General features: G+C 39.8%; 1 protein-coding gene across 1 annotated transcript in view; it reads left to right on the top strand.

The window, feature by feature from the left end:
- Positions 1–24,331, top strand: part of LOC121651981 (leucine-rich repeat-containing G-protein coupled receptor 6) — a 37,496-nt gene that overhangs the window by 10,790 nt on the left and 2,375 nt on the right. The window contains exons 2-17 of the mRNA XM_042004485.1: positions 4,564–4,635; positions 11,046–11,117; positions 12,826–12,897; positions 15,872–16,087; positions 16,250–16,321; positions 19,123–19,191; positions 19,642–19,713; positions 19,858–19,929; positions 20,301–20,369; positions 20,643–20,714; positions 21,030–21,095; positions 21,219–21,290; positions 21,872–21,943; positions 22,407–22,532; positions 23,338–23,492; positions 24,157–24,237. Coding sequence (XP_041860419.1) covers positions 4,564–4,635; positions 11,046–11,117; positions 12,826–12,897; positions 15,872–16,087; positions 16,250–16,321; positions 19,123–19,191; positions 19,642–19,713; positions 19,858–19,929; positions 20,301–20,369; positions 20,643–20,714; positions 21,030–21,095; positions 21,219–21,290; positions 21,872–21,943; positions 22,407–22,532; positions 23,338–23,492; positions 24,157–24,237 — 1,430 coding nt within the window. The remainder of the gene's footprint in view (positions 1–4,563; positions 4,636–11,045; positions 11,118–12,825; positions 12,898–15,871; positions 16,088–16,249; positions 16,322–19,122; positions 19,192–19,641; positions 19,714–19,857; positions 19,930–20,300; positions 20,370–20,642; positions 20,715–21,029; positions 21,096–21,218; positions 21,291–21,871; positions 21,944–22,406; positions 22,533–23,337; positions 23,493–24,156; positions 24,238–24,331) is intronic.

Here is a 24,331-nt window from a genome sequence, read left to right as displayed (position 1 = left end):
TGCTGCGCCAAATCACCAGCTCTTGTCAGAAAAGCTTCCAGTTGGCTACAATGGAGCTAGGGGCACATTCACACCAACACACACACACACACACACACACACACACACACACACACACACACACACACACACACACACACACACACACACACACACACGCACACACACACACACACACACTACCTTTGGTCACAGGACCAGTAACATACATCAGTAGTTCTGTTGACGACAGAAAGGAAACATGATAAATCGCATTATTCCAACTACAGGACTGCGTAACCCCATGCTCCAATGGAAATTTACAACAGAGTAGCAAAGAGAATGAACGTGAGAGATAATGTGGCATGAGAGAGCGGCTACAAGGTCCAAGGCTGATGAATGGAAATGTACCTCTGTTTCTTCGTGCTTCTGTTCCTCACGTAAGACTAGCTCCTTGCCACGGATACTCGATCAATCACAGCATAAAGCAGTGACGTAACCAGTCCTTTACCTTTTTTCTCATGCCAAACCTTCCTCTTTTACATTCTCATGCACACTAGTTTACACATACAAACTTTGGAGAAGAAAGATTAAACAAACTATCAAAGCAAATTTGTATCTGCACTTCACAGAACAATGGTAGAATAGGAATGGAAAATTGTCAAATACTTTTTTGTCCTGAAATTGCTTCAGTACTGGCTTCAATTTCTCACATGCTACCGTGCTTAAACACAACATGCACACACAGTGCACACACAGTGAAATCTAATTTCTCTTCAGGGAATAAGAAAGACATCACTGAAGACTTTTTCATCCATTCTGCAGAATTTTAAGAGGATTAAATGAACTACTAAGAAGCACATTTGGGACTATGTTTGTTGACTTCTAAAGTCTGTTTTCCCTGCTCCACATGTTAGTGAGGAGGCTTTAGCTCCTCATTCAGCACCAGAACATGATCTAAACAAGAGGATGGCTGGTTGAGAGATATTTGGTCCTACTAGCAACATCAGACTGTTGATGCTGTGATGGCCAAAATATGGCAGAACAGTTCCTTAGTGAATACTCACATAGAAAATAAAGAAAAAAAACCACATGTGCCTCTATTCCGTCCCTCACACAGCGATACGTTTCTCTGCCCTAGTAGTGTCCATGTCTGATGTGGTGAAAGCGCAACCGGGGACTGTACCCACCACATCTGCAGGCTCACTGGGAAACAATAGGGGTGTGAAAATGAGTGACAGACATCATACCACACACACCACAGCAACCTATAAATTTAAAAATTATTGTATGGTGCACAGACACAGATACTAACACAGATATTTTTACCTCTCCCACAGAGCACACACAGACACACTGGAGGTGCCCATAAAATGGGGACACAGAAACCCCAGTTCTAATTGTGAAACTCCAATATGCTGTGGAGCCTGCAGAATCTTTAAGCACTCTTTTTCTCATTTCTTTTGCGGCCGTTTATTTGTGCTGAAAATATCTGCACGTCACAGCGCCAGCCGACACAATGCACATGTGGTAGTCATCAATCATAATTATCATGGTTTAAAAAAGCCACAGCTGTTATTTGATTTTAAAAACAAGCCATAGCACAGTGCCTTCCAACGATACGTCAAGTTGTCAGCGGAGGCCTTGGCCTGCACAACAGAAATGTCTCTCTCTAGCTTCCCAATGAGCTTGTTGGAGTGCACAGCCGAGCGGAGCTGCATTCAACCTTTCCCCATGACTCACCAGCGTGTCTTTATTTTTAAACATTTTCTCTCTCCATTGCTGTGTGTTTATTCTGTCTGAGTGAGGCCGCTGTTATGGACTTCACACAACGTTTGTTTATAGCTCCTTTAATCAGGACCAGATAATGAAGAGCTGTCTCCATCTGTGGGCGCATCCCCAGAAGTCAGCGATGTATATCTACAATACACGTGTGTCTGTGCGTCGCTGCACTTTGATGATCCCTCCAGAGCCTTCCAATAAATATTGTTCTAAATAGAATATTAGTACAAAGGTGATGATTAGGATTAAGGTGTGTATGTGTATTGTTCATGAGGCCACACGTGTTTCTTATGTACATGATGTCACCTAATCTTGATTATGTTAACTGGTTTGCTGTTACTGCTTGCTGTGTTGTCTCCATGGCAACTTTGCCATCCCTTATATTTACCTCAGACATAAGTAAGTAGTAATGGTACTTATTTCTTTTAATGATACAATAATTTATCACAAAATTACTTCCTGAAACCTGATTATATTTAGCAAAAAAAAAAACAAAAAAACAAACAAAAAATAATAAAAAAAATTGTTCTTGAAGATAAAGATGGAATTTTTGAAAAATAACAATGTTGTAATAGTAAGTAGTAATGTAATAGTAGATAGATAGATAGAATACTCTTAGCATCAGAGGTTTATATTGCCCACATGGCAAAACTAATCGTGTAGGTGCTTTACATATTGTATTTGTCCACCTGACTATGAAATCATTGTGATGTTTTGACTATTCTTCCTTTCAAAACCTTTTTAAATTGTAAAAGGGTTTTCTTAACAAAAACACTTTCCATGGAGTTTACTGACTTTTCATGACTTTTAAATTCAAGGGCATAAAAAGGCACACATAGTTTGTCTGGTTGCTTAAATTTACTGAAAATTTGCACATGACATTTAAGAGATATAATCTGTCATAACTGATCCCATTTTGAGAATCTGATTCGTAAATTTCAGTTTAGTAATATTTACCACATCTATTCATCTCTTAGGTCATTTGTTAAGTCATATAATTGAAACTTCAACATGTTTAATACAAACTAAAGATTTGATTGGAAAGGAGAATATCATTGCCATGCAATGAGGCAATAGTAATAATCAAAGTTGTCTGGTTGTCATTGTAAGCAGTGCAGCTTTGATTACACAAACATGTTGAATAAATATCATGTTCTTCTGTAAATATTTATTAAATCTTTATTGAATGTTTCTGTACCTGAGTTAAAAACTCTGCTTTCCAGCCTCTATTTTCCCCAGTGTTATTGGCTAAGTCTTACAGAATAACACATTACCACCAGCTGTCAATATGCATTATATTTTCTTTTCTCTTGTCTGTGGTGTGCCAGCAAGATCCAACATTCAAACACAGGGAACTGCTGAGGAAATATAAGAATGAAACAGTAACAATAATATAATACTAAAATTCAATGGTTAATAGCCTAAATCTTTATTTTACAGAATGCAATTAGAAAACAAGCCATTTTACCCTTAAAGTGGCTTATTTAGAATAGTTTTGAACACTGATCAAAATCATCCTTGAAAAACACCTTGAACCCTTCTCTCTGATGTCAGCCGACCACAAATGGGGCATTTTTAATAGGAAACTCCCACTCAAGATGCTAACATGCCATTACTATAGTGTCATTAGAATTATCAAATGCCAGCATATGCTGTGAAAAGGCTGCATAATTATCTGAACTACAAAATATAATGAAAGAAACAAATAGTTAACACTCCATGCTCATCACATGGTGAGATAACTCTTGACAGTTGCAGTGTGCATCTCATTGCTTGATATCAAATGTTGTATTCGACAGGATACCAAACTCTTAGAACACTCATAACTCAAATACTTATTTGAACCTGATTATTGTCATGCAGCAATTTTTCCATATTTCCCTTTAATCTGTATATAGATCACCCCTGAGGACAGATTCATTCAGCTTGGCTGACTTGACAAACAAACAGCCAGTGTGTCAAAACTCCCAACTGCGAAGGGCTTCTGAGAGCACAGTTTACACTTGCTAGCCCGGTGGTCTGGCTTTATGAGCAATGGTTAGTGTCATACACACATTCAGACACACACACACATTTGAGCAGCACTCCTGAAGACTCATGCAAGACCCCAGGGGCTGTAAAAGCAAAGATGGGGTGACGTAACACCTCCTTGCTTTCATTATGTTTATCAAAGAGATGACCTTACATGACTGGGACCACAAGGTTATATATGTTTTCTACCAGAGGCTGACAAAAATTGTCTTGAAGTGTTAAAAAAGCCATGCGCATGAAATACATTTGTACATATGTTCTCTACCTGAGCATCCTTCACCTCTCAGTCTTTTACCACAACCAAGCTGCATCAACACTCACTCCGAAACATGCTAACATCAAAGTGCGTGTCACAGAAACAGAGAAATAGAGTATTGCGAACTCTTGAGAAACCTGAACAAGAAAAAGAGAAGACAGGAGTCTGAGAGGGGGAAGAAGAAAGAAAGAGACAGATATGAGGGGACGCTGAGGGGTCAGATGTGAGAGAAAGTCGAATGAGACATCTGGAAAAGAGAGTCACTGTGACGAGGAGGAAATTACAGCTGCCCAGCAATGATTCATTGGGGAAAATTCTCTTCTGCATCTACCTCTCCACCCTTTTGTCCTCCAACCTCTCTACCTAACCTTTTAACCCTTCTCTGTCCTGCTCCCTGCACTTCATGATTGATTACCAAGTGAAAAGCACATTTGAAACATTTATTTTCAAAGACTGATATTAAAGCTGATGTTGTCTGACTCTTCATATTGGTGTTTTCCATTTCATGTCTCCAGGGATCTGAGTATGAACAACATCAGTGAGATTCAGCCCAGAGCCTTCCATCGACTGCACCTGTTATCAGAACTGTAAGTAAAAAAATCATTCATCTAACACTCAGTTTATGAACCCCCACTGTCACAACTCCCACATGACAAGAAACAGTCATTTCCTGAACTGCTGATATGCACAGACCTCAGTGATGGGGTTGATGACTCTGGCCTGTGACTGATCTTCTCCCACCAAGAAACTGCCTGCAGCAATAAGCTAGTAGATCCTGGCTGTACAAAAGAGGGAACAAAAGGGAACTCAATAGTCACTCAGAGAGTGCATATATGCTCCTCAAAGTATTTACAGAGTAGGATATGTGTTTAGCATCCAAGCCCTTGCTTCCTCCCAACTTTACTTTGTTTCAGTTGGACAACTCAGCAGGCGCAACACACACGTAGACACAAGGTTTTGCCAAGACAGACACATTTTACGGGAGAAATACGAGTGCGCACAAATGTTGGCCCACAAGCCTTAATCCTCCATACTCGCTCACAGCAGGTCAACACATCCGATCCGATCACCCATCAGGTTGATTTATGCCACTTTGTTGGCTGGACTGAGGGCTGAAGTCACCTCTGCTTTTTGACACTGATGCACTGGTTAATTAAAAAAAGGCACATAAAAGGTATCATCCCCACAAGACTTCTAAGGTGAGGTGTTTTTATGATGCACAATCAGGGGGTAGTATGATCGTACTGGTGATGAAGAAAATATCCCATTTGAAACAGTTCCACTACCACTAACATTAACCTAGTACATCCACTACCATGGTTTTCACTACTACTACTAGTAATGCTGTAGACACATTGTATTCACCTCTAATATCTATCTATTGAAAATAATGGTCCAAATTGTACTTCACCAGCTGAAAACCATACAAAAAACAATGTTTGATGGTAGTAAAGTAAGTAAAATTTATTATATAGCACTTTTCACAGATAAAAATCATGAAGTGGTTCACAACAAATAAAAATATAACAAGTCATGACAATAAAAAGAGAAGAAAAGTCAACAAAATAGTTAAAAGCCAAAAAATAATTTGCAGGTTGACATGAATACCACCATAACAATTGATAATGGAGAGAAAAAAAAGTGACATAATTAGTCTCTGGCCCCACCCTTGAAGTCATAAAAGACACCTTGATCAATGAGTATTGAGCTGTTGCTTACTGAGTATCTTTAGAGATGTTTCCTTGCATGCATTGAATACATTTCTTTTTCTTAACACAGCCCTGTTCTTGGCTTGTTACAAATGTAATTATATTTGACATGAAATTAAAGAAAAAAAATGAAAACCTTATAAAAAACCTCGATTTCTTTAAAAGCTATGCAGATGCAAAGTGGTCAGTGCTTCTAAAATAATAAAGTACTTGTTTTATTTCAGGGCTGATGAAAGAGTGCACCACAAAACAAATTCACCACATGAAACTTTCTGAACTTGTCTCCATCAACCTTGCTGATATTCGATCTGACCGTTCAGCAGAATTCAGCTAAGTCTCCGTTTGACAAAAGCTGCCCACAAATTTGCCCTGAGGGTGTGAATGTGTGTATGTCAGTCTTCACATGATTATTTTTCCTCTGAATCCTGCAATGTGTGTGTCTGCTCTGGTTGTTTGAACAGTCCTCTGTTTTCTTTACTAATTCTTGCAGCTGCAGCCTGTGAGGCATGAGCTAATGATGATGAAAGTGAAAGGTTAGCTGGATAACCACTCGGTTCACTTTGAGTCATGGGTCCACTGTGCATGAACAGCAGAACAACGCTGAGTACTACAATTTTGTGACAACTTAAGATTTAAAGATTGAATTAAAGACCTTGATTTATCATAATTTGTTGTATTGCAAATCACAACATTTGTTGTTGTAAAGATGTTAAAAGGAACTCATTGCTGTCGGTGTAATAATGACAGCCAGATAAAACTGTCCGATGCTGAACAGTAAATGCACAGTGACCAGTTAGACTGACATTTGCCTGCAATGGGGAAACAGGGGATGGAGTCTTGGATGCAGCAACACCTGCAGTATTTGTCAGCAGACAATCCTCCCAATGTTTTACAGCCCCATTGATCTTGCTTTGTCTGTATCCTCCTCAAGTTCTGACACTTTATGGAGACATGCTGTTGCTTTGTACCTCTTCCAAGGAGGCTTTATCTGCCCTAAAGCCAAGTTTTGTTGCCTTCTGACCATTTCTGGAGATGTGCTGAGATGATGACGTTCCAAGGCAAAGTACAGCTTTTTGCATCCACTTTTTTTTAGATGCGTAGAGATGGAGTATAACAGAGGAGGGTAAACACATTATAATTACAACAACTTATAATGCATAGAAAAACAAACCAATGTTCTCAGTACAAATACGGTTGGTTTGAGAGAGACAGCTTTTGATGTGGGAATACCGCACTGGTTGGTAGCACAAGGAGATGCAAGAGCCAGGCATGTTGTGACTGGTAGGGTGATAAATTGCTTGATGTTGGGCTGCCCTCCCTTGCTCTGTATCTCTCTCTTCCAATTCATTTCTACAAACCCCATATTCATTTTTCTGCAGGCTCGCTGCTTCTGATAGATCCTCTGTTTTGGCTCTCTCCACGTTTCTTATACACCAAAGCAAATCTGCTAATGGCAAAAAACTATTCACAATGGGGAGGAGAGAATAATATCTTAAGAGTAAGCTCCTAAACATGAGCGGCACCACACTGCCTCTTTACCATACTAATCTCTTTGCTTAGTTCTTACCTTTATAATCAAAGTGCAGACAGTTAATTCCTTTGAACCTCCAGCGAGGTTATTAAATCCACTCACAAAGCAGGTAGCAAACCTTGCCAGGATAAACCTGCCTTTGATTAAGTGCAGCATTAACATTGATGATAAGGTGCAAGTGTAATTGCCCCTCCCTTCAGTCCTTTCTCTATTTCTAACTAGTTATTTTTAATCTCATTCTATTGATCCTAGATTCCACTTATTAAGCCTTCATTTAACACTTTGATCAGTCAATTGCCCCTTAATTTAAACTCACAGAACTACACGCAACTGTCAATGAAACATATCATGAAAGCAATTTAGAGGTAGACTGCCTGTCTGTTGTTTAATGAGAGGGCATTAATGCCCACAATCAGGTACAGCCTGTGAGAATGGTTACTTATCTACCTGACATTTTAAAGACATCACATCTTTTGAGATGTTCTGCTCTAATATTAGCAGATGTGCTAATATTAAAGACCTATTTCTGGTCAAATTGCAGCTTGGAGCTAGAAGAGGATAGTTTTGATGAAAGTGCTCTCTATGAAGCCCTTCCTGTAAACCACCTTAGAGGGTGACAACACTTCCAGCCTGTCATGTTTTTCCAAGTCTATGCTGTTCTTGCCTCCTGAGATCATGTTTCACTCTGCCTTTTGGCTTTGATTTTCCATGTAATCAGTCATTTGGATCGTCTCTCCTACTCACCATTATCTCACACTATCAATCACCTGCTGTTGCTAAACATAAGAGCTGAAATAACACCAGTCATTGAAACCTAATGGAAACCATTGAGCAACCTAGCTAATACCTCTTCAGTATTACAGATTTGCTGTCCTGATTGAATTAAATGGTAAAAAATGTGCCCCAATTCTGGTATATTCTTCCTGCCCCTGTCAAAAGTGCCAAAGAGGAGAGAAGTAGTGAGTGGAGGCCAGTGCTGCCTTGCTTATCTTCTTTTAAGTGATAAGATTGTCTGAAGATATGTCAGGAGTATGACGTAGGTGAGGGTTTAGAGGTTAAAACATTGGCTGTCTTGATGCTCCAGGTGCGCCCCCACAGCTGGGAGTATCTAGGTCAATTAGGAGTTTTCCTTTTAAAGTTGCCAACATTATTATTTTTCTGCATCTCTTTCTCTCTCTGCTTCTCCCACAAACACAGCCGCTCACACAAACATACACTTCTTGTGTCTATATTTAACTCCCACAATTTCAGAGGTTAACGGCAGGTTAAGTGTTCAACCCTGAGGCCGGACCAAAGGGTCAAATGCTTAACCAATCATTTCTTTTGATGAACTACAGGAATCAAAGGTCACACATGCAAAAGTACTAACAGAAAATACCTATGCACAAATTGTCCTCTCTCAGATAAAACCTGTTTATCCCTTTCTTCTTCTTTCATCATTGCTCCTATCAGCCACCCAGGCCCTGCTTTGCCTTTATCACTGCACCAGATTGTATCCCAAAATATGATGTTGGTCTCTATCTTTGTTCTTTGACTCTTTAATCCGTCAGCATGTTTATTATTCTGAGGCAATGGGACATGGTGATACATGGGATAATCAACAGTTGGTATGCTTCAGTAAAGTCATGACTGAATAGCACCGATAGCAGGGTGGTCTCACCTTTATTACAAGAAGACCACTCCCATTCTTCTTGCATACAATTAAACCACACTGTCCTTTGTTATTTTACATATGAATCATCTCCAAAGAGCTAAATTGTGTTGAGGTGGAATTTTTATCTATGTGGTGTGGGGGCCAAAAACAATTCTGACAATCCCCAAATCAAATTAAAAGAAAAAAATATTCAGAGCCATGGTTTGACAAGAGCAAGGCGCCCTTCATTAGTATGAGATTGATGTGGAACGTCTAAGAGGCTAAGTGTGGAACATTCACTCATACATGCAATCATTTACACACAAGTACACACATAAATACACACCCTGATATCATGGAAAGAGTAGGTCAGTGGCAGCTGTGTTGATGTCTATCAAGAAGGTTTGAACATTTCTTCTTTTTTTAATATCCATCTTCACTTTCAACATAGTTGTCCTTTTGACAAATGAAGTCTACAAACACAGTTCCAGTCTAAATCTGTTTTGGCTCCAGTGGTGCAGCTATTAGAGAAAGGCTGTGTCAGCAGATGGACGTGCACATCATTTTATTGGCTTAACTACAAAGTTTGTTTTCTAAAACTTTTACTGGGGTTCCTTATCACCCCATATAGAACACTTTTTTTTTTTTTTGCAGTTACCTATATTTTATTGTCAACCAATAAATCTTTTACTAATCATTGTGCTTTGAGCTGGGACCAAAATAAAGTGTCAGCTCTTTGCAGAATTGACTTAAATGTATTTTACCAATGCCGTGACTTCAGCAAAACCTACTGAAACAGCTTTCTCTGTTTATGTTTTTTTTCTTTTAATTGCCCTTTGGGATCAGCTTATGTAATAGCAGAAACTAAAATGGAATTAAAGCAGTAGAATCTGAGGGGAAAACTGAAGTCCGTTATCTTAAATCAAGAATGAGTTTTGGAATTTGTAGGGCCACAGATCAGCTGTTAGTCATGTGTGTCTTATTTTTGTGAAATCTATACAGAGACATTGTGAGGCACAGTCGGTTGTGTCTTTCCCTGAGTTTGAGAGACATGATTAAACAGCACTGCAGTAGCTTGGATAACAATCAGTCTGATCTCGTTTGTATACTTGCATGCTGATGTGCATTTTTATATTGATAAATACAAGCTCTGGAAGGGCTCGAGACTGAGCTGAATGGGAGATTTGGCAAGCATGGTTGAGATTGTGGTTTGCCACTGCACAGTAATACCAATGAGATGTGTTGAAATGAGTATTAGATGTCAGAAGGAGTTTGCTGGGTGTCCTTGTGCGTTACTACCAGGGTGATGGGGGCTTGGAAAGGCACTCTGCTCTCAATTTTAGTATTTCTTTATCCTGGCACTGACGGTGCAACCTCACCAGAGGCAGGCTGCATAGCATTAAGCTGAACTGTCACCTGTGGAGAAACGGTCTGAGGTGGAGGAGGTTGCCAGTGACTAACCTTTAACGTATGTGTGTGTGTTTAATAAAAGTGGGTGGTCTTGGGCCGTGAAGACCAAATCTGTGTTTAAACTGCGCTTCCAGCTTGTGACCTTGAGTTACTCTGTTGGACCAAATGGTATTTATTTGGACATCTTATACACACTCACAAATGACCATTAGGTGCTGTGTTTGATAAACAATCTGATTGGATTGCTTGTGTGAATGTGTGTGGTTTCTCTCCTTTGCTGTCCTCAAGGCCCCTCAGAATGAGCCCAATTTTACCTCAAGGACATGGAAATTGACACGCACATTTACACTGCACACATTTGCGTATTCTTGGTATACATCTAACTATACACATATGCACGTACACTTATGCATTGCACTTGTTAACTCAATTTCAGGCTTTACTCACTCATCAGAGCTCCTGGGATTGGTTAAGGTTTCAGGTTGTGCTTTGGGCCAATAGTAACCACACTGAATATTGTTATTTGCATACTGCCCCAACAGTAACCCCAAAGCAGTAACTAGAGGATGAAGTCACATCACAGCCCAATCCAAAACTGCTGAATACAGTAAAGGGCAAAACTACTCTTCTGAGACTTGTAGACTTTCTGTCAAGATGATTGTATTTCATTTTTCATTTTATTCGTTTTTTATGTAATTCATGTTCCTCTTTCAGGCGTATCTCAGGGAATCAGCTGAGGTATATCTCGGGCCTCGCACTTCAAGGTCTCCACAACCTCAAGGTTCTGTAAGTAACCTCCTCCTTTCACTCGCCTGCATTTGAGCTTTGTCTATATCCAAAGCTGAGCCATCATGTTCAACTCCAACCTCTTAGGAGTTGTCCTCCTGCCTTAAATAAAACACACAAGCTATGCATCATTAACTGCAGTAAAGGTTTATGGGTTGGTGGAGTACTGCTCTCCTTGTAGCTCCTTCAGGTCCTAAACAGTAACAGCTGCAAGCATGCACACATACACACACATACACATATGCACCTTCACAGGTGTAATGTAGGGACCTCCCAGTTGTGCCACCCGCCACGTTTGAAGCTAATTTAAAGTGAAAAAACGTTCACCTTAATGCTCTATTCAAAGGTTTCTCATAACATCCAATTTCTCATACTGTGTTCAGAGACTTATGAGCCATGGCCACCAACTGTTAGAGCTGCCATGAAGTATTAAATCACAAAAAAGAGCAAAGCAACAATAAACTACACAGTACCTTCTGACTTGTGGCATTTAATGAATTGTGGCCATACTTTTTGGGGGTGAAAGACAAGTTTTTTAAGGAGGTTTTCATGAGGATTGGCAAACAGCTCAATTTCTTTTGGACACTGGCTGAAAAATATTTTAGAATCAGTTCCACAGAACATAAACTCAGCTAGCAAACTGTGGTTTGCAATTTAAGAGAATCTGGAGAACAACTAGGGGCATAATTGAATCTTCTGAGACCTTGTATTGTGAAACTCACCAACACAAAACGAGTAAACCAGCTATGAATCCTGAAACATTACACAATTACTACTGAAGGAAATGCATCCTAAATTAATACACATCTGAATGCATTTTAACAGTAATGGAGGGTCTCTGTGGCCCCATAGCACCTGAACATTCGGCTTTCTTTCCTAATATGTAAGAGGAAGTCAGACCATGCCAAATACAAATGTAATGCGGACCTTGTCCAGGAAAACCATGAAATGTCTGTTGACTCTCACAAACACATATTATCATGACTGCATAATGTAGAAGACCAATCACAGGAAATTTCTCTGAAAGAGAGAATGACTTAGCTTATTTAATTCATGGCCACATAATTTCACAGCAGAAAAATTTGCCTGCTCTTTAGAAAAGGAGATGTGTGCAGTTAAGCAATCATAAAAAAGCATGTGACACAATTTAGTTCAGTGGCTGAAAAAAGGAAAATGCCCTTTACATCCTAAGAAAATGTCTTTTTAATGGTAGCATCAAAGTTCTGTGGTTGCAAAGAAAAAGAACATTATATGATATGTGCATTGTTGTCAGCTGAGATTCTAATTCCTTGACTCAAAGACTCACAATGACAGGGATTTGAAATATTACAGTCACAATGAAAGCACCGCTGAACAACACATTGGCATTTAAATGCACTGAGCTACTTTTAATCAACAGGTCAAGATAAAAACTAATGGTGAGAGAAAGAAAGAGAAACCAGTAGAGGGTGAAGAAAGAGAGAACACTATTGTTTGCCTCCACTTCTAATTTTTGCTCCATTCTTCTGAGAATGACATCAGCAGCCCACCCAAGGAGGTCCTTCTTCTCTTTCCTCATTCACTGCATCTCTTCAAGCTTTCACTGGCCCTTTCCTCCTTGTGTCAGATTTCCTCACCATGGAATTATTTGTTCTGCTTGATGTGCACTAACACACACAAAATCATCTATAGACCTGATGCCTATTGCTGAGTCTGTATGTTGTTTTAGGATGCTGCAAAACAACCAACTAGAGAGACTTCCTGATGATGCTCCGTGGGACCTACCCAACCTTCTGTCCTTGTGAGAATCTCTTTTACACACATACATATACACTAATCATATTACTTTACCTCATCCAGTCAGGAATGAAACATCCCCCGGCCACCCACACATCTCAGCTCTGACCACAACGCAGGTATAGAGTACCACTGACAAATTACAGACCATACCCCGAAGCTGGCTGCAACAGTTGTGCATGCAGTGCTATACAGCCTGACGGCTGGAGTCACAGCCCTGATTGTGTCAGTACAGTTCATGGTAGCATCTGGAAGCCATGAGAGAAACAGCAGACACTGCAGACCAGGGAAAGCATCTCCAATGAGCTGTGAAACAACCCCATTTTCCATCAGTTCCCCTTCTCTTCCTCCTCCGCTTCTCTCCCACCACCCACACTGCTATCACCCTAATGAGAATGTTTGGTGGCTTAATTGACTAATCTTTGGGGGGGTCAGAATGTGTATGTCAGTGTGCAAGTGTTGGACATGTGCACGTGGACAACCTCATCTATAATTCCTCCCCTCTACTCATCCCTCTCAACTTTGTACCATACATGCACTCCAGCTCTGTTTTCCAAATTAATTATTCTCTGTAAATATCCATAAAACCATTTCCTTCATTACTCAGACGGATGTTCAGTTTGCTGCAGCTGAAACGCCACTACCACCTACAATGTTTCTTTGCCTGTTATAAAACAGGTCTGTGTTCCCTCAGTGCATTTGCAGAGCCTGCACACACAGATGCCATACTGTCATTCATAGGGAAACACTCCAGCTGAGGCTGACCTTGTGTTAATAAGTCTATATCTGAATTAACATTATAGTCACAATGCTGTCTGTCTTCAGTCTTGGCGTGTGTGAGGTCTTCTCCTAGTTTTTTTAGATAGAGATCATCTTGTAATTAAAAAAAAAAAAAAAAAACATGTACACACACATTGAACACAAACACACAGGGCCAGTGTGTAGAGACGCACCTTGTCATTATAGTAATGATAAGCTCAGCAGAGAAAGATTACTGGAAAGGCTTTGGAGAGTGAAGCTTGTTGGCGCCTCTCATTGGCATAAAACACACCAGGTAAAAAGGCAGAGAGACAACAAATGAGTTAACACATGGATTATACATCAGTATAAATGTATAAAGGAGGCTTTCATCCAAGGTAAACTGTGATTAATCTCAGACCAAAATCCTTTTGTCTGCAGAAACCAATTCAAGAACTTTCTCTCACCATTTGGAACAAAATAGTTACAGCACAGTTTGAGCTCTATTGTTTAGTTTTGTGCCATCAGAAGCAAAGGTTATGCGGACTAATAACTTATGAGTTTCACAAGCAGTTTTAAATCAGCATAAGCCTGCTTTAAGAGATTTGGCAGTGAAACGTGTGCCTCCAAGTTTCCTGCTGTATAAAACTTCAGCCATCTGGAGAATCAAACCGCCACAAGCAGGTCCCCAGATCTCCCGGATTATTGAAGAGATCTTTGTCTTTCTGTTTCTACTTCTTACTCATAAAATTGTATGTCAGACTTTGATGCGATGTGCAGGAAATAGTTTGCTTTATTGGCCTTAGTGGACCAATTCCCATTCTGTCTGGACCTTATGGAGACCTGGCAGGTCTACCCAAAGGACCAATTATTGTTTGGCCCCAGAGGACAAGACAGAGAGTTCAAGGGCCTTCTGTAACTTTCATCCTATGATTTAGGTCTGGGACAAACATTTTCCTCAGCTGGAGCACACAGTTTGTATGAGGATGATGCTGAGCACTGTTAAAAAAAATAAAAAAATAGAAAAAAAAAGTGTACTCAGGAAGCAGACATCATAAAATTCCTTAAAGCTGTTTGTGTGTGCGTATGTGTGTGTGTATGTAAACACATTCAGTATGTATGTGTATACTGTGGGGTATCTATGTGTGTGCCTATGTTGAGCATCTGCCAGTATATACAGTTGGTCCCTTGATGGAAAATTTCCTCCAAGAGAAAAGTCCAGAGTTCAGAGTTCAAGTTCAGATTTCACTTTGATGATGCTTTCTGGTGTGGCCTCAGAGACGCAGGGAGAGTACGGAGCACAGGAATCAAAGAACCTCTGAAGATTGATAAGGAAGGATGTTTGAAAAACCAACAAGAGTTAAATTCTGAGATGCAAAAGAGTTCAGAGAGGCTGAGAGTGCATTAATAAAGACGTAAAAATAAAACTAAATGAGTGTGCAAGAGAGGCCGGAGGGAGGAAAAGGAGATTAATGAATGAGTGTGAAGGGCCAAGGAAAGAAGAATAGCAGGAGGAAGTGGTCTCAGCTTGTCAACCCTGCCTTGAGGGGATCATTTATCACTATCGACAGTGTGTATGCATGCGTGTATTTACGAGGGGTGTGTGTCTGCACTTGTTGCCTCTAGGCTTAAGCCATTTAAGAGGAAAGAGGACAAAACTGTCAGGTTTTCTTAAAGCTGAAGAGATGAAAGGACATATGTGAGTGAAAATGTGTGTCTATAACTTCATAAGATGAAAGAAGCCGTGTTTGTGTGTGAGAAATGTGTAACTGTTAGGGTTTGATGGGAACAGCAAGACTCCGATGGAAAGAATGAAGAGAGGAGGAACAGCTGAGGACGAATCTTTAACTGTCCTTTCTGTCTTTCCCCTTTTCCAGACACCAAGCATGATAAATAAACGGAGGACGAATAAAACAGGCTCAACATAATTGTTCCTACATGTTTGTGTTTTCCTCATCTTGCATTTTATACATGCCTGTGCTGGCAAAGCTTGACATGGCTTATTTAGCATGGGAATAAATCAAAATGAGGAGCTTCTAAGAGGCTGCAACAGAGATGAAAGGGAGAGAATAAAAGACATGTAATTCTTATAATAACCCTCCCATAAGCCAGATTGTTTCAGTGTCATGACACATTACCACTAATGCACACGAAAGTACAGAAATTTATGCACACAAGCAAAAATACTGCACTTAGAGTTGGTGACTATCTCTCTAAGCACAGCTCTCATTGTCCCGCAGGCGTCTTGATGCCAACCTGTTGTCTGAGGTTCCGAGTGAGGCCTTTAGGGGTGTTCGTTCACTGAGACACCTGTGGTTGGATGACAACTCTCTAACAGAGATCCCAGTGATGGCCCTGGACTCTTTGTCCTCCCTGCAGGCTATGACGCTGGCCCTCAACCAGATCACACACATCCCAGATTACGCGTTTAGCAACCTCTCCGCACTTGTTGTACTGTAAGTGACGTCTTGAATTGTTTACTTAAAACTTCTCTGAATCTGGATTTCTCAACTTTCCAGAGAAATTATTTGCTCTTGTAGTTTTGAAAGGAGCGGTAATGACTCAATGCGTAAAGTGACTTCTAATTTACTGAAAAATATTTGTGGACTTTTTCCCAGGCATCTCCATAATAACCACATCCAGAGTATGGCCTCAAGATGTTTTGAAGGTTTACACAGTCTGGAGACACTGTGAGTATGTCACATGCATGCATATGCACAGAAACATTGACGCATACTTTTGTACTGTGGTTACTATTGAAAAATTTTGCATTTTCATAAGCTTACATACACACAAACTATATGCATTTACCTTCATATCAAGTGATTTAATTTCATCAGCCTAAATAAGTACCTCCGTGTTTCCCCAAACACCTTGTGATGATCAAGTATCAGTGAGTATCAACATTCATTTAGTGTGGCAGTGTTTACAGCAATCACATTGCCTTAGAATAACCCCAAGATTTATGAGGGACTCACTGAATATAATCTTTAAGGATAACACAGCCAAAAGCCATCACTTCTCATATTTCGTATCTAAAAACTTTAAATTAATTAGTTTTTATAAATCATTTGGTACAGTATGCCAAAGAATTTTGAAGTGTAGAGCTAAATTGTAAAGTCATAATGATTAATGTCATGGTACTTTCAGCAGGTGCTTGAACGTTTCACAAAAACCGCAACTAACAATTGAATGGCAGGAATGTGAAGATGAAAAGATACTCTTTGATTACCTTGAAGTATCATCAGTGGATTCCTCTATGTTTTGTTTTAGTAATTGCTAACCAGTACTAAAGTCAAAAATAGCACAGTGCAGCTCCAGGAGTTTTTTCAGGAGTACATGCCATAGCTTCAATAACTAAATCCCAACCACACACCAATATGGAAACCACAGAAAACTGAGAGAGGTGAAGGAAGAACATGAGAGAAACTTACACAGTTGCAACTGTGCCTTCTGCAAAATTCATGGTGGTCTGATGAAAACACAGTTTCTGGCATACTGCTTAATAACCTGTTGAAGTGTAAAAAATTACGTGTTCCTTTTTATGAGCATGTGTGTGGGCACATATATGCATGTGTGTGCATATATGCAACTACTTCTGCCTGTGCAATCATAAGCGTTTGGCCAGCTTTACACTCAACTTAAAAGCCATTATGCATGCTGGGGAAAACATGGTGCAAGTCAGGGTAGCCATGGTTTATGGGGATGTAAGGAAACTAGAGAATGTGAAAAAGAGGGATGGAGCTCTATGGACCAGAATAGTGCGTGTTAAAGTGTTTGGGCCGTCAGTGGTGGGGAGAGACGGATGATGCAGCAGGATAAGATGACAGGTGTCACTGACGTGGGGATTGTGCTGGTATGAGGGGTTAATCTCTCACAGCGGCCTTGCTTATGAGAAATACGAGAGACCATCTGCATCACCACCACCCTCCCCAACCCAGAGTGTGCATTATAAAATCATTACTACAGGAAGCCACCCAAAGGCCTAAAATGCTACATTATAGACAACAGACACAGAAAGGCAAACATTTCACAATTGCCACTGAAAACCATAGATACATGTTTCAAAGTGCTTCTTCACATGCATCTGGCTGTTTGAATGGTATAAAAACAAATTCAGCTGAGTAGAACTTTCAGATTTCCTTGAATCTGGATGGTTGAAAATCTTCAAAGACATCACATATGTGCACACATGTCCCGGCAAAGGTTTAAGTATTGTCTTATGTACAAACAGACTAATGCACACAGTTCTTTTCCCAAGCACACAAGCTAATCTAAAGTTTATATTATACTTACACTGATAAGCCACAATATTAAAACGACTCAATATTGTGTAGAGCCCCATCGTTCTGCTTGGAAACAGAAACTCTGGGTGTGTCCTGTGGTGTCTGGCACTGGGAGGCTTGCAGCAAATCTTTTGGGTCCTGTGGATTGTGGGGTGGGGCCCTCTGTGGATCAAACTTGTTCCAGTTCATTCTGTTGATGCCCAATGGGATCGGGATGTGGGCAGTTTGGAGACCAGGTCAATGCTTTGGGCTCTTTGTGGCATTCCTCAAGCAACCTCTGGGTGGTTTTATCCACAGGTCAACCACTTTGGGCTTTTCAATGGCAAATCCTGATTATTTGGCGATCAGGGTCGGTTGATGGCCTATGCACTGTTAGTCTTGAATCTGACTAAATACAATATGACATTAGATAAGTAAAAAAAAAAAAAAAAACTAGCTGAACTTATATTCCCATTGAACACAATATTTGCATTGTTTTAGTTTGTTTATGTATGATTTACTCTAAATAAAAACATATACAGGTTGCCAAAAACTTGTTAGACAGTAGTCACATTGACAAAGGTGCCATCACTATGAGAGGCTCTGCTTTCATTTTCTGTTCATGTCACTTTGATTAATTTATCTCAAGTTTTTGGGGAGGGTCCAACTGGGGAAGGCTGCTGTTATCAGGGAATACCACTGCAAAGTGTGTGCTTGCTTTATCAGCAACATATTTAGGTGGGCAGTACAAGTAAGAGTCAGAGGAATAATCAGAGGTATTCATTTCACCTGTTAGTTATTTCAGTGTTATGGCAGATTAGTTTATATTGTATGAAGACCAGAAATACAGTCCAACTCTTTTTTTCTGGCATCTGCTTTAGAACTGTGTCAGCTATGGCTTTAGTTGTTTTGATCCCATGTTTCCTAGGCAGCTAATGTAACAGCACATAGGTCCAAGGCAAATTTCTCTTTGGGGACAGTAAAGTGTATCATATCATAAACTAATGAGGCAAATTAACCTAAATATAAAGGTCAAAGCACTTCACACACTCAGGGGAAATAGCATTGCATACATTTGCAATCAGAAACTTTCTCACATGTAGCAACACTGAACATCAGATTTACATGAAGTTTAATTTCCACTGTAAGGATAGAAAACATCCTGCATGACCTGGAATGAATGGCCTTACATATCAGTTAATTAAGACTGTTTGTCTTGCTTGTAGGGATTTAAACTACAATGATCTGCGGGAGTTCCCCTTGGCCATTAGGACACTGAGCAAACTTCAGGAACTGTGAGTATGCATATGCACGCACATACACAAAAACACACCTGCCCGACATGACTATCATGGTTGCGTTATCCCAAGTAATCCCGTTAAGTGATTTTAATGTGGCACTCGGATACAATCTCTCTCGCACTAAGCAGGTGCTGGCTACACACCCACGCAGCCGCTCGCCTGCACATACACACAGTTGCGCACACACATATACACAAGCCGTGTTTTTCCTTTGCTTCAGCAGATGTTTCGCAGCATGCATATGGGTCACAGATACAGTGTATGTGTGTGTGTTTACATCTCATGTATCCAAAAATGTTTTTCAGCTGTGCAGCAGCAGGTGCAACAAGGACATATGACTTACCTCTAATTCGAACGAACAAATTATATCCCTCCTCCAAACACACAAATCTTAAACTTATTGATAGATTGTCGCTCTAATAGTGTCTTTTTTTAAATTTCCAGAGGCTTCCATAACAACAATATCAAAAGCATCCCTGAGAGGGCCTTTGTGGGAAACCCTCAGCTGCAAACCATGTGAGTTTGGTTCTTAATCACAATTTTACAATGTGCACATATGAAATAGACACAGTTTTAATTTTATGTCAATATCAAGTCCAACAGAATTAATTTCACAAAACAAATTAATCTGCATGCATCCACATCATTTTCTTCTTGCAGCCATTTCTATGAGAACCCCATCCAGTTTGTGGGAAAATCTGCTTTCCAGTTCTTACCTAAGTTACACACACTGTAAGTATGTGGTCAGTAAAAACCATTCTACTGCATTAGCCCAAACACTGTTTAAATCATCCTCTGTCCCTTGCAGTGAGAGTTGAGTGGACATGTGTAATAGCCTACTGAATGATGTTGTGTTAGCATATGGCTTTGCTGTGTGCTGATGTGGTAAGAGAGTGTGTTGTGAGAACATGTTGAATGGTTTGACTTATGATGTCTGGTGAGACGGCCAAATCGCCTGTGTTGATGTTGGAGGAATAGTTTGATGGCTGAAATGAGCTGTTAGACAAGGTCTGTGTTCACGCATGGGTGTGTGAGTGTAAGAAAGAGAAACAAAGAGAAAGATGGTTGTCTGACACTTTTTTTCCCCCATCATTTGACTGCAGTTCCCTGAATGGGGCAACCCAGATTCAAGAGTTTCCAGATCTGAAAGGAACCACCAGCCTGGAAATTCTGTGAGTGTCATACACGCTCACTATAATCTCACAGCATACTGCATCAAAGAATGTGGAAAGACACCTGGGTTGAGGTCAGAACATATGCATTTTAGAGAGTTGAGGGATGATGAGAAATATTGGGAGGGGTGGGCTAGTTATGCCAGCCAGTGACAGGTTTGGCGAACCTACACAGCTGTCTGTCTGACCAAGTTAGACTCACGAGATGGGGGGATCCTTTCGCTTGCTTGCGCTCCAACAATGATCAGAGGAACCTCTTTTTTTCCCCTATAGGACGCTGACTCGGGCCGGACTCTCGGCTCTCCCTGTGGATCTATGTGAGCAGCTGCCTCGCCTCAGAGTGCTGTAAGTGCACACATGCACACATACAAACACACACAAGCACAAGGGGGTGAGTGAGAGGTACAAGAACTAATACACAAAACCCAACTGTGGAGAGTTTTGCCCCCAAGCAGTCACTCATACAATCACTTTGCTATGAAATCCAATCACCCCCAAGAAGAAAAAAAGTCCTGTGATATCACTTTGCTCATAGAACTGACACCCAAACAATTCTGTCATGTCACGTCACCCCATAATTTCCCACACCAGAAATCCACAGCTGGCCCCTGTGTTCCTGTATGCTTTGATTAAGTGTGTTTGCTGTGTGTGTTGTTGTAGGGAACTATCTTACAACCAGATAGAGAATCTCCCCAGTTTTTACCATTGTTCAGCACTGCAAGAAATGTGAGTACTTCATCTCCTAAAAACAATCACACATTTCAAAGCCAACTTTTTCTCCGTTTACCTCATTACTGTACTTTCTTGTACCATATAAGTGGTTTATAAGCTCATATATTTTTATAACAGAGGACTGCAGCATAATCAGATCGGGAGGATAGAAGTGAACACCTTCCAGCAGCTCAACTCTCTTAGAGCACTGTGAGTAAATCTTTGTTCAAATTGTTCAATTTATTTTTTTATGTAATACCATTTTCTTTCAAATTTATTATCTAGGGTAGAGTGTCTCATCTTGTAGTTGAGATGTCAGTGGTTTAAACCCAGCTGGTCCACATTTGGGCCTTGAACAAGATGATGTATCAGCTGTGTGTGAGTGTGTGTGTGTTGGAATAAGCACCATATGAATTCAGTAAAAACACTAGGTGAATATGACTTGTGGTGCAAATCATTTTGAATGACTATTTTATTTGAGCTTATCTTTTGTTGAATACCACATATGTTAACCTTTTCAAAGCAATAAGATGATTTGACTGAAACAATAAGTGAAGTTGAAATCACTGAGAGTGTATTAAAGTACCGTATCACAAGTACACACTGATTAATTATAGGGAAACTAAAAAAGATTAGGAAGCACAGGTTAGAATCTAAGCTAAAAAGACATATGTTCTGATACTGGCACCTAGTGGTGACACACAACACTGAGAGGCAGGCAATGTCAAGCATGCAATTGTAACTTCTCTAAGTATACCTCGATTTATTTAGTATTTGTGTGTGTGTTACAGCGATTTGAGCTGGAACAGGATAGAGTGGATCCATCCAGATGCTTTTACCACACTCCACTCTTTGATCAAACTGTGAGTAAAAACAGATACATATCACTCAGTAAAACTCTCGTACCTTTCATCTGATCTTTCAGCAGTGTCACTCTTCTCCCCTAAAGGGCATGACATGATTTGTGTTTCATAAATTAGCAGCCCTGGGTTCACACAGTTGCAATGCTGCTGTGTGTGTGCCATAGAAATCCTATCTTCTCTGGCTCAGTGCACAGAGAAAAATTGCATGCATTAAGTATTTTAAAAGCCCCATCTGTGTAGCCAGAAGCCTCATCTGAGGTCATGCCAATACAAAACTGCATATTTGTGTAAAGACTGATTTAAGATTCCAGCCAAATAAGTGCATTCTCTATATGACTATAAGATACAGAACCTTGTCTGAACAGTTTAAAATATCTAAAAGACATTAAAATTGAGCCTAAACAATACCTGCAATACATTAGAAAACATATTTTGCAAACATCATATTCTGTTTCTTTCATAGGGACCTGACTGAGAACCATCTCAGCTCTGTACCAGTTGCAGGTTTGGGAGGTCTCACCCATCTCAAACTGAGGGGAAACACAGAATTATACGAGGCCTTTAGTCCTGATCACTTCCCCCACATGAGGTAATGTACAAATACACCATCCTTAAGCCTTCAACGTATTTCCCCTTTGTTTTTCATTAATATGGTGTCTAATATGTCTAACTTCATTATTTTGCTTTCTCAACTACAAGTGATTAAATGATCCAGGTGTGTATCCCATGGCTATAAGGAACAACGCATCTCATCCGATCTTTTAAATTATCCCTCTCCTCACAATTCTCCATTTATATCACCAATTTACCAAAAGCAGTCTGACAATCAGCTACTTACAGCATAGCCCTGCAAGCCATTCCTGGGCTGAACTTCAACACGGAGGAGGCATTTGATAGCAGCAAGTTAAATCCTGTTGCAAATATCCCTGAAGGCCTGAAAAGGTGCAGTGAAGTAAAAAGTGTGAGGGAGTTTCAAGAGCATTGAAGGGTGACATGTGATCAAGGCACAATAACAGTAATGAAAGACACTGACCAAAACAAAAGACCTGGCAAATATCCATTTCCAAAGAACTATTAAAGTACAGTAAATGTTTACTTCCAACCATTCACATAAAAGTTGATCCAGTCTTAAGAAAATAAATTAGGTGTACCTATCTTTTATAAAGATATATGCACTTGCGGAACAAGATCAGAAGTTTAAAATGTTAATACGAGCTAAAAAAAAGTTTAAAAAAGTACCAAGACTCTGCCTAAATGACATAAATATGATGCTCACAACAAAAGCAAAATTAATGAAGTTAGACAGTTTTGCTATTTTATTGAATATTTTATTATGCATTTGTTTTATACCACCTTCTGTGTTTTTTTCTGTCTTGTAAACCTATTTTGTACAGGGTGATAGAAATGCCTTATGCCTATCAGTGCTGTGTATATGCATCCTGTGATACCTACAAACCTGCCAGCCAGTGGGATACAGAGCAGAGCAACACTCATGAAGACCTTCACAAGAGGACTCTAGCCATGTACCCCATCCATGCTGACACACACTGTAAGGCAGCACAAACTTACAAAATCCATTAAAGCATGCACTCAGTATTAAAATGTGTTACACATGCAGGCCATGTTAGATGGAAATCTAATGGAGCTCTGAATGCTTATGCTCAGTTTCTCAGCCTAAAAACATGTCAGAGCCTCACTGAAACTATTATTATTTGGCTCTTGACTTGCTTACACTTACACATTAACCATACTATACATTCCTTTGGCTGGTATAAAATATAAACACAAGCAATCAAAATTAAGTTGAGATCAAAACCATTACACCTACTCCACTAAAAGTGAAACCAAACAAATACTAGGTGCACTACATGGCAACAATAGCAAAGTATAATTACAACTTGAAACGTCTCTGAATAAAATTTCTTCTACTTTGTATAAACATGTTATAATAATTAAATATTGTGGAAGTGCCAATTATTTTCTTGAAATAGTCGTCCATCACTGCAGAAGAAGGTTTGTTTTTACCTTGCTTTATTATTATTACAATACAAAACAGTTAATACCACACATAATCTACAGTGCATATACTCAGTATAGACATATAGTATAAACTATATTTGGCTGATAAAAAAAAAATATTTCTGACACAATAGAAGTGTAGTCAAGAGAGTTTAATCTCTAAATTTTGACCCTATAACAACATTTTCTTCCAGATGATCCTGACCTGGAGGAGTTCCAGCTTGAAATAGAAGAAGCCAAACTGCAGACCAGTGTGCAATGCACACCCATACCTGGTAACTCAAGTTACACCTTAGGAGATGTAATAAAGCTGTAGTTATGATTTAATTATGAGAAAACTTAGTCTTCACACTTTCATTTTCAGCTTAT

This window comes from Melanotaenia boesemani, chromosome 13 (genome assembly GCF_017639745.1).
Source record: "Melanotaenia boesemani isolate fMelBoe1 chromosome 13, fMelBoe1.pri, whole genome shotgun sequence".
Taxonomy (NCBI): domain Eukaryota; kingdom Metazoa; phylum Chordata; class Actinopteri; order Atheriniformes; family Melanotaeniidae; genus Melanotaenia; species Melanotaenia boesemani.
The sequence above is the reverse complement of the archived record's forward strand: the minus strand, read 5'-3'. Positions and strand labels throughout refer to the sequence as shown.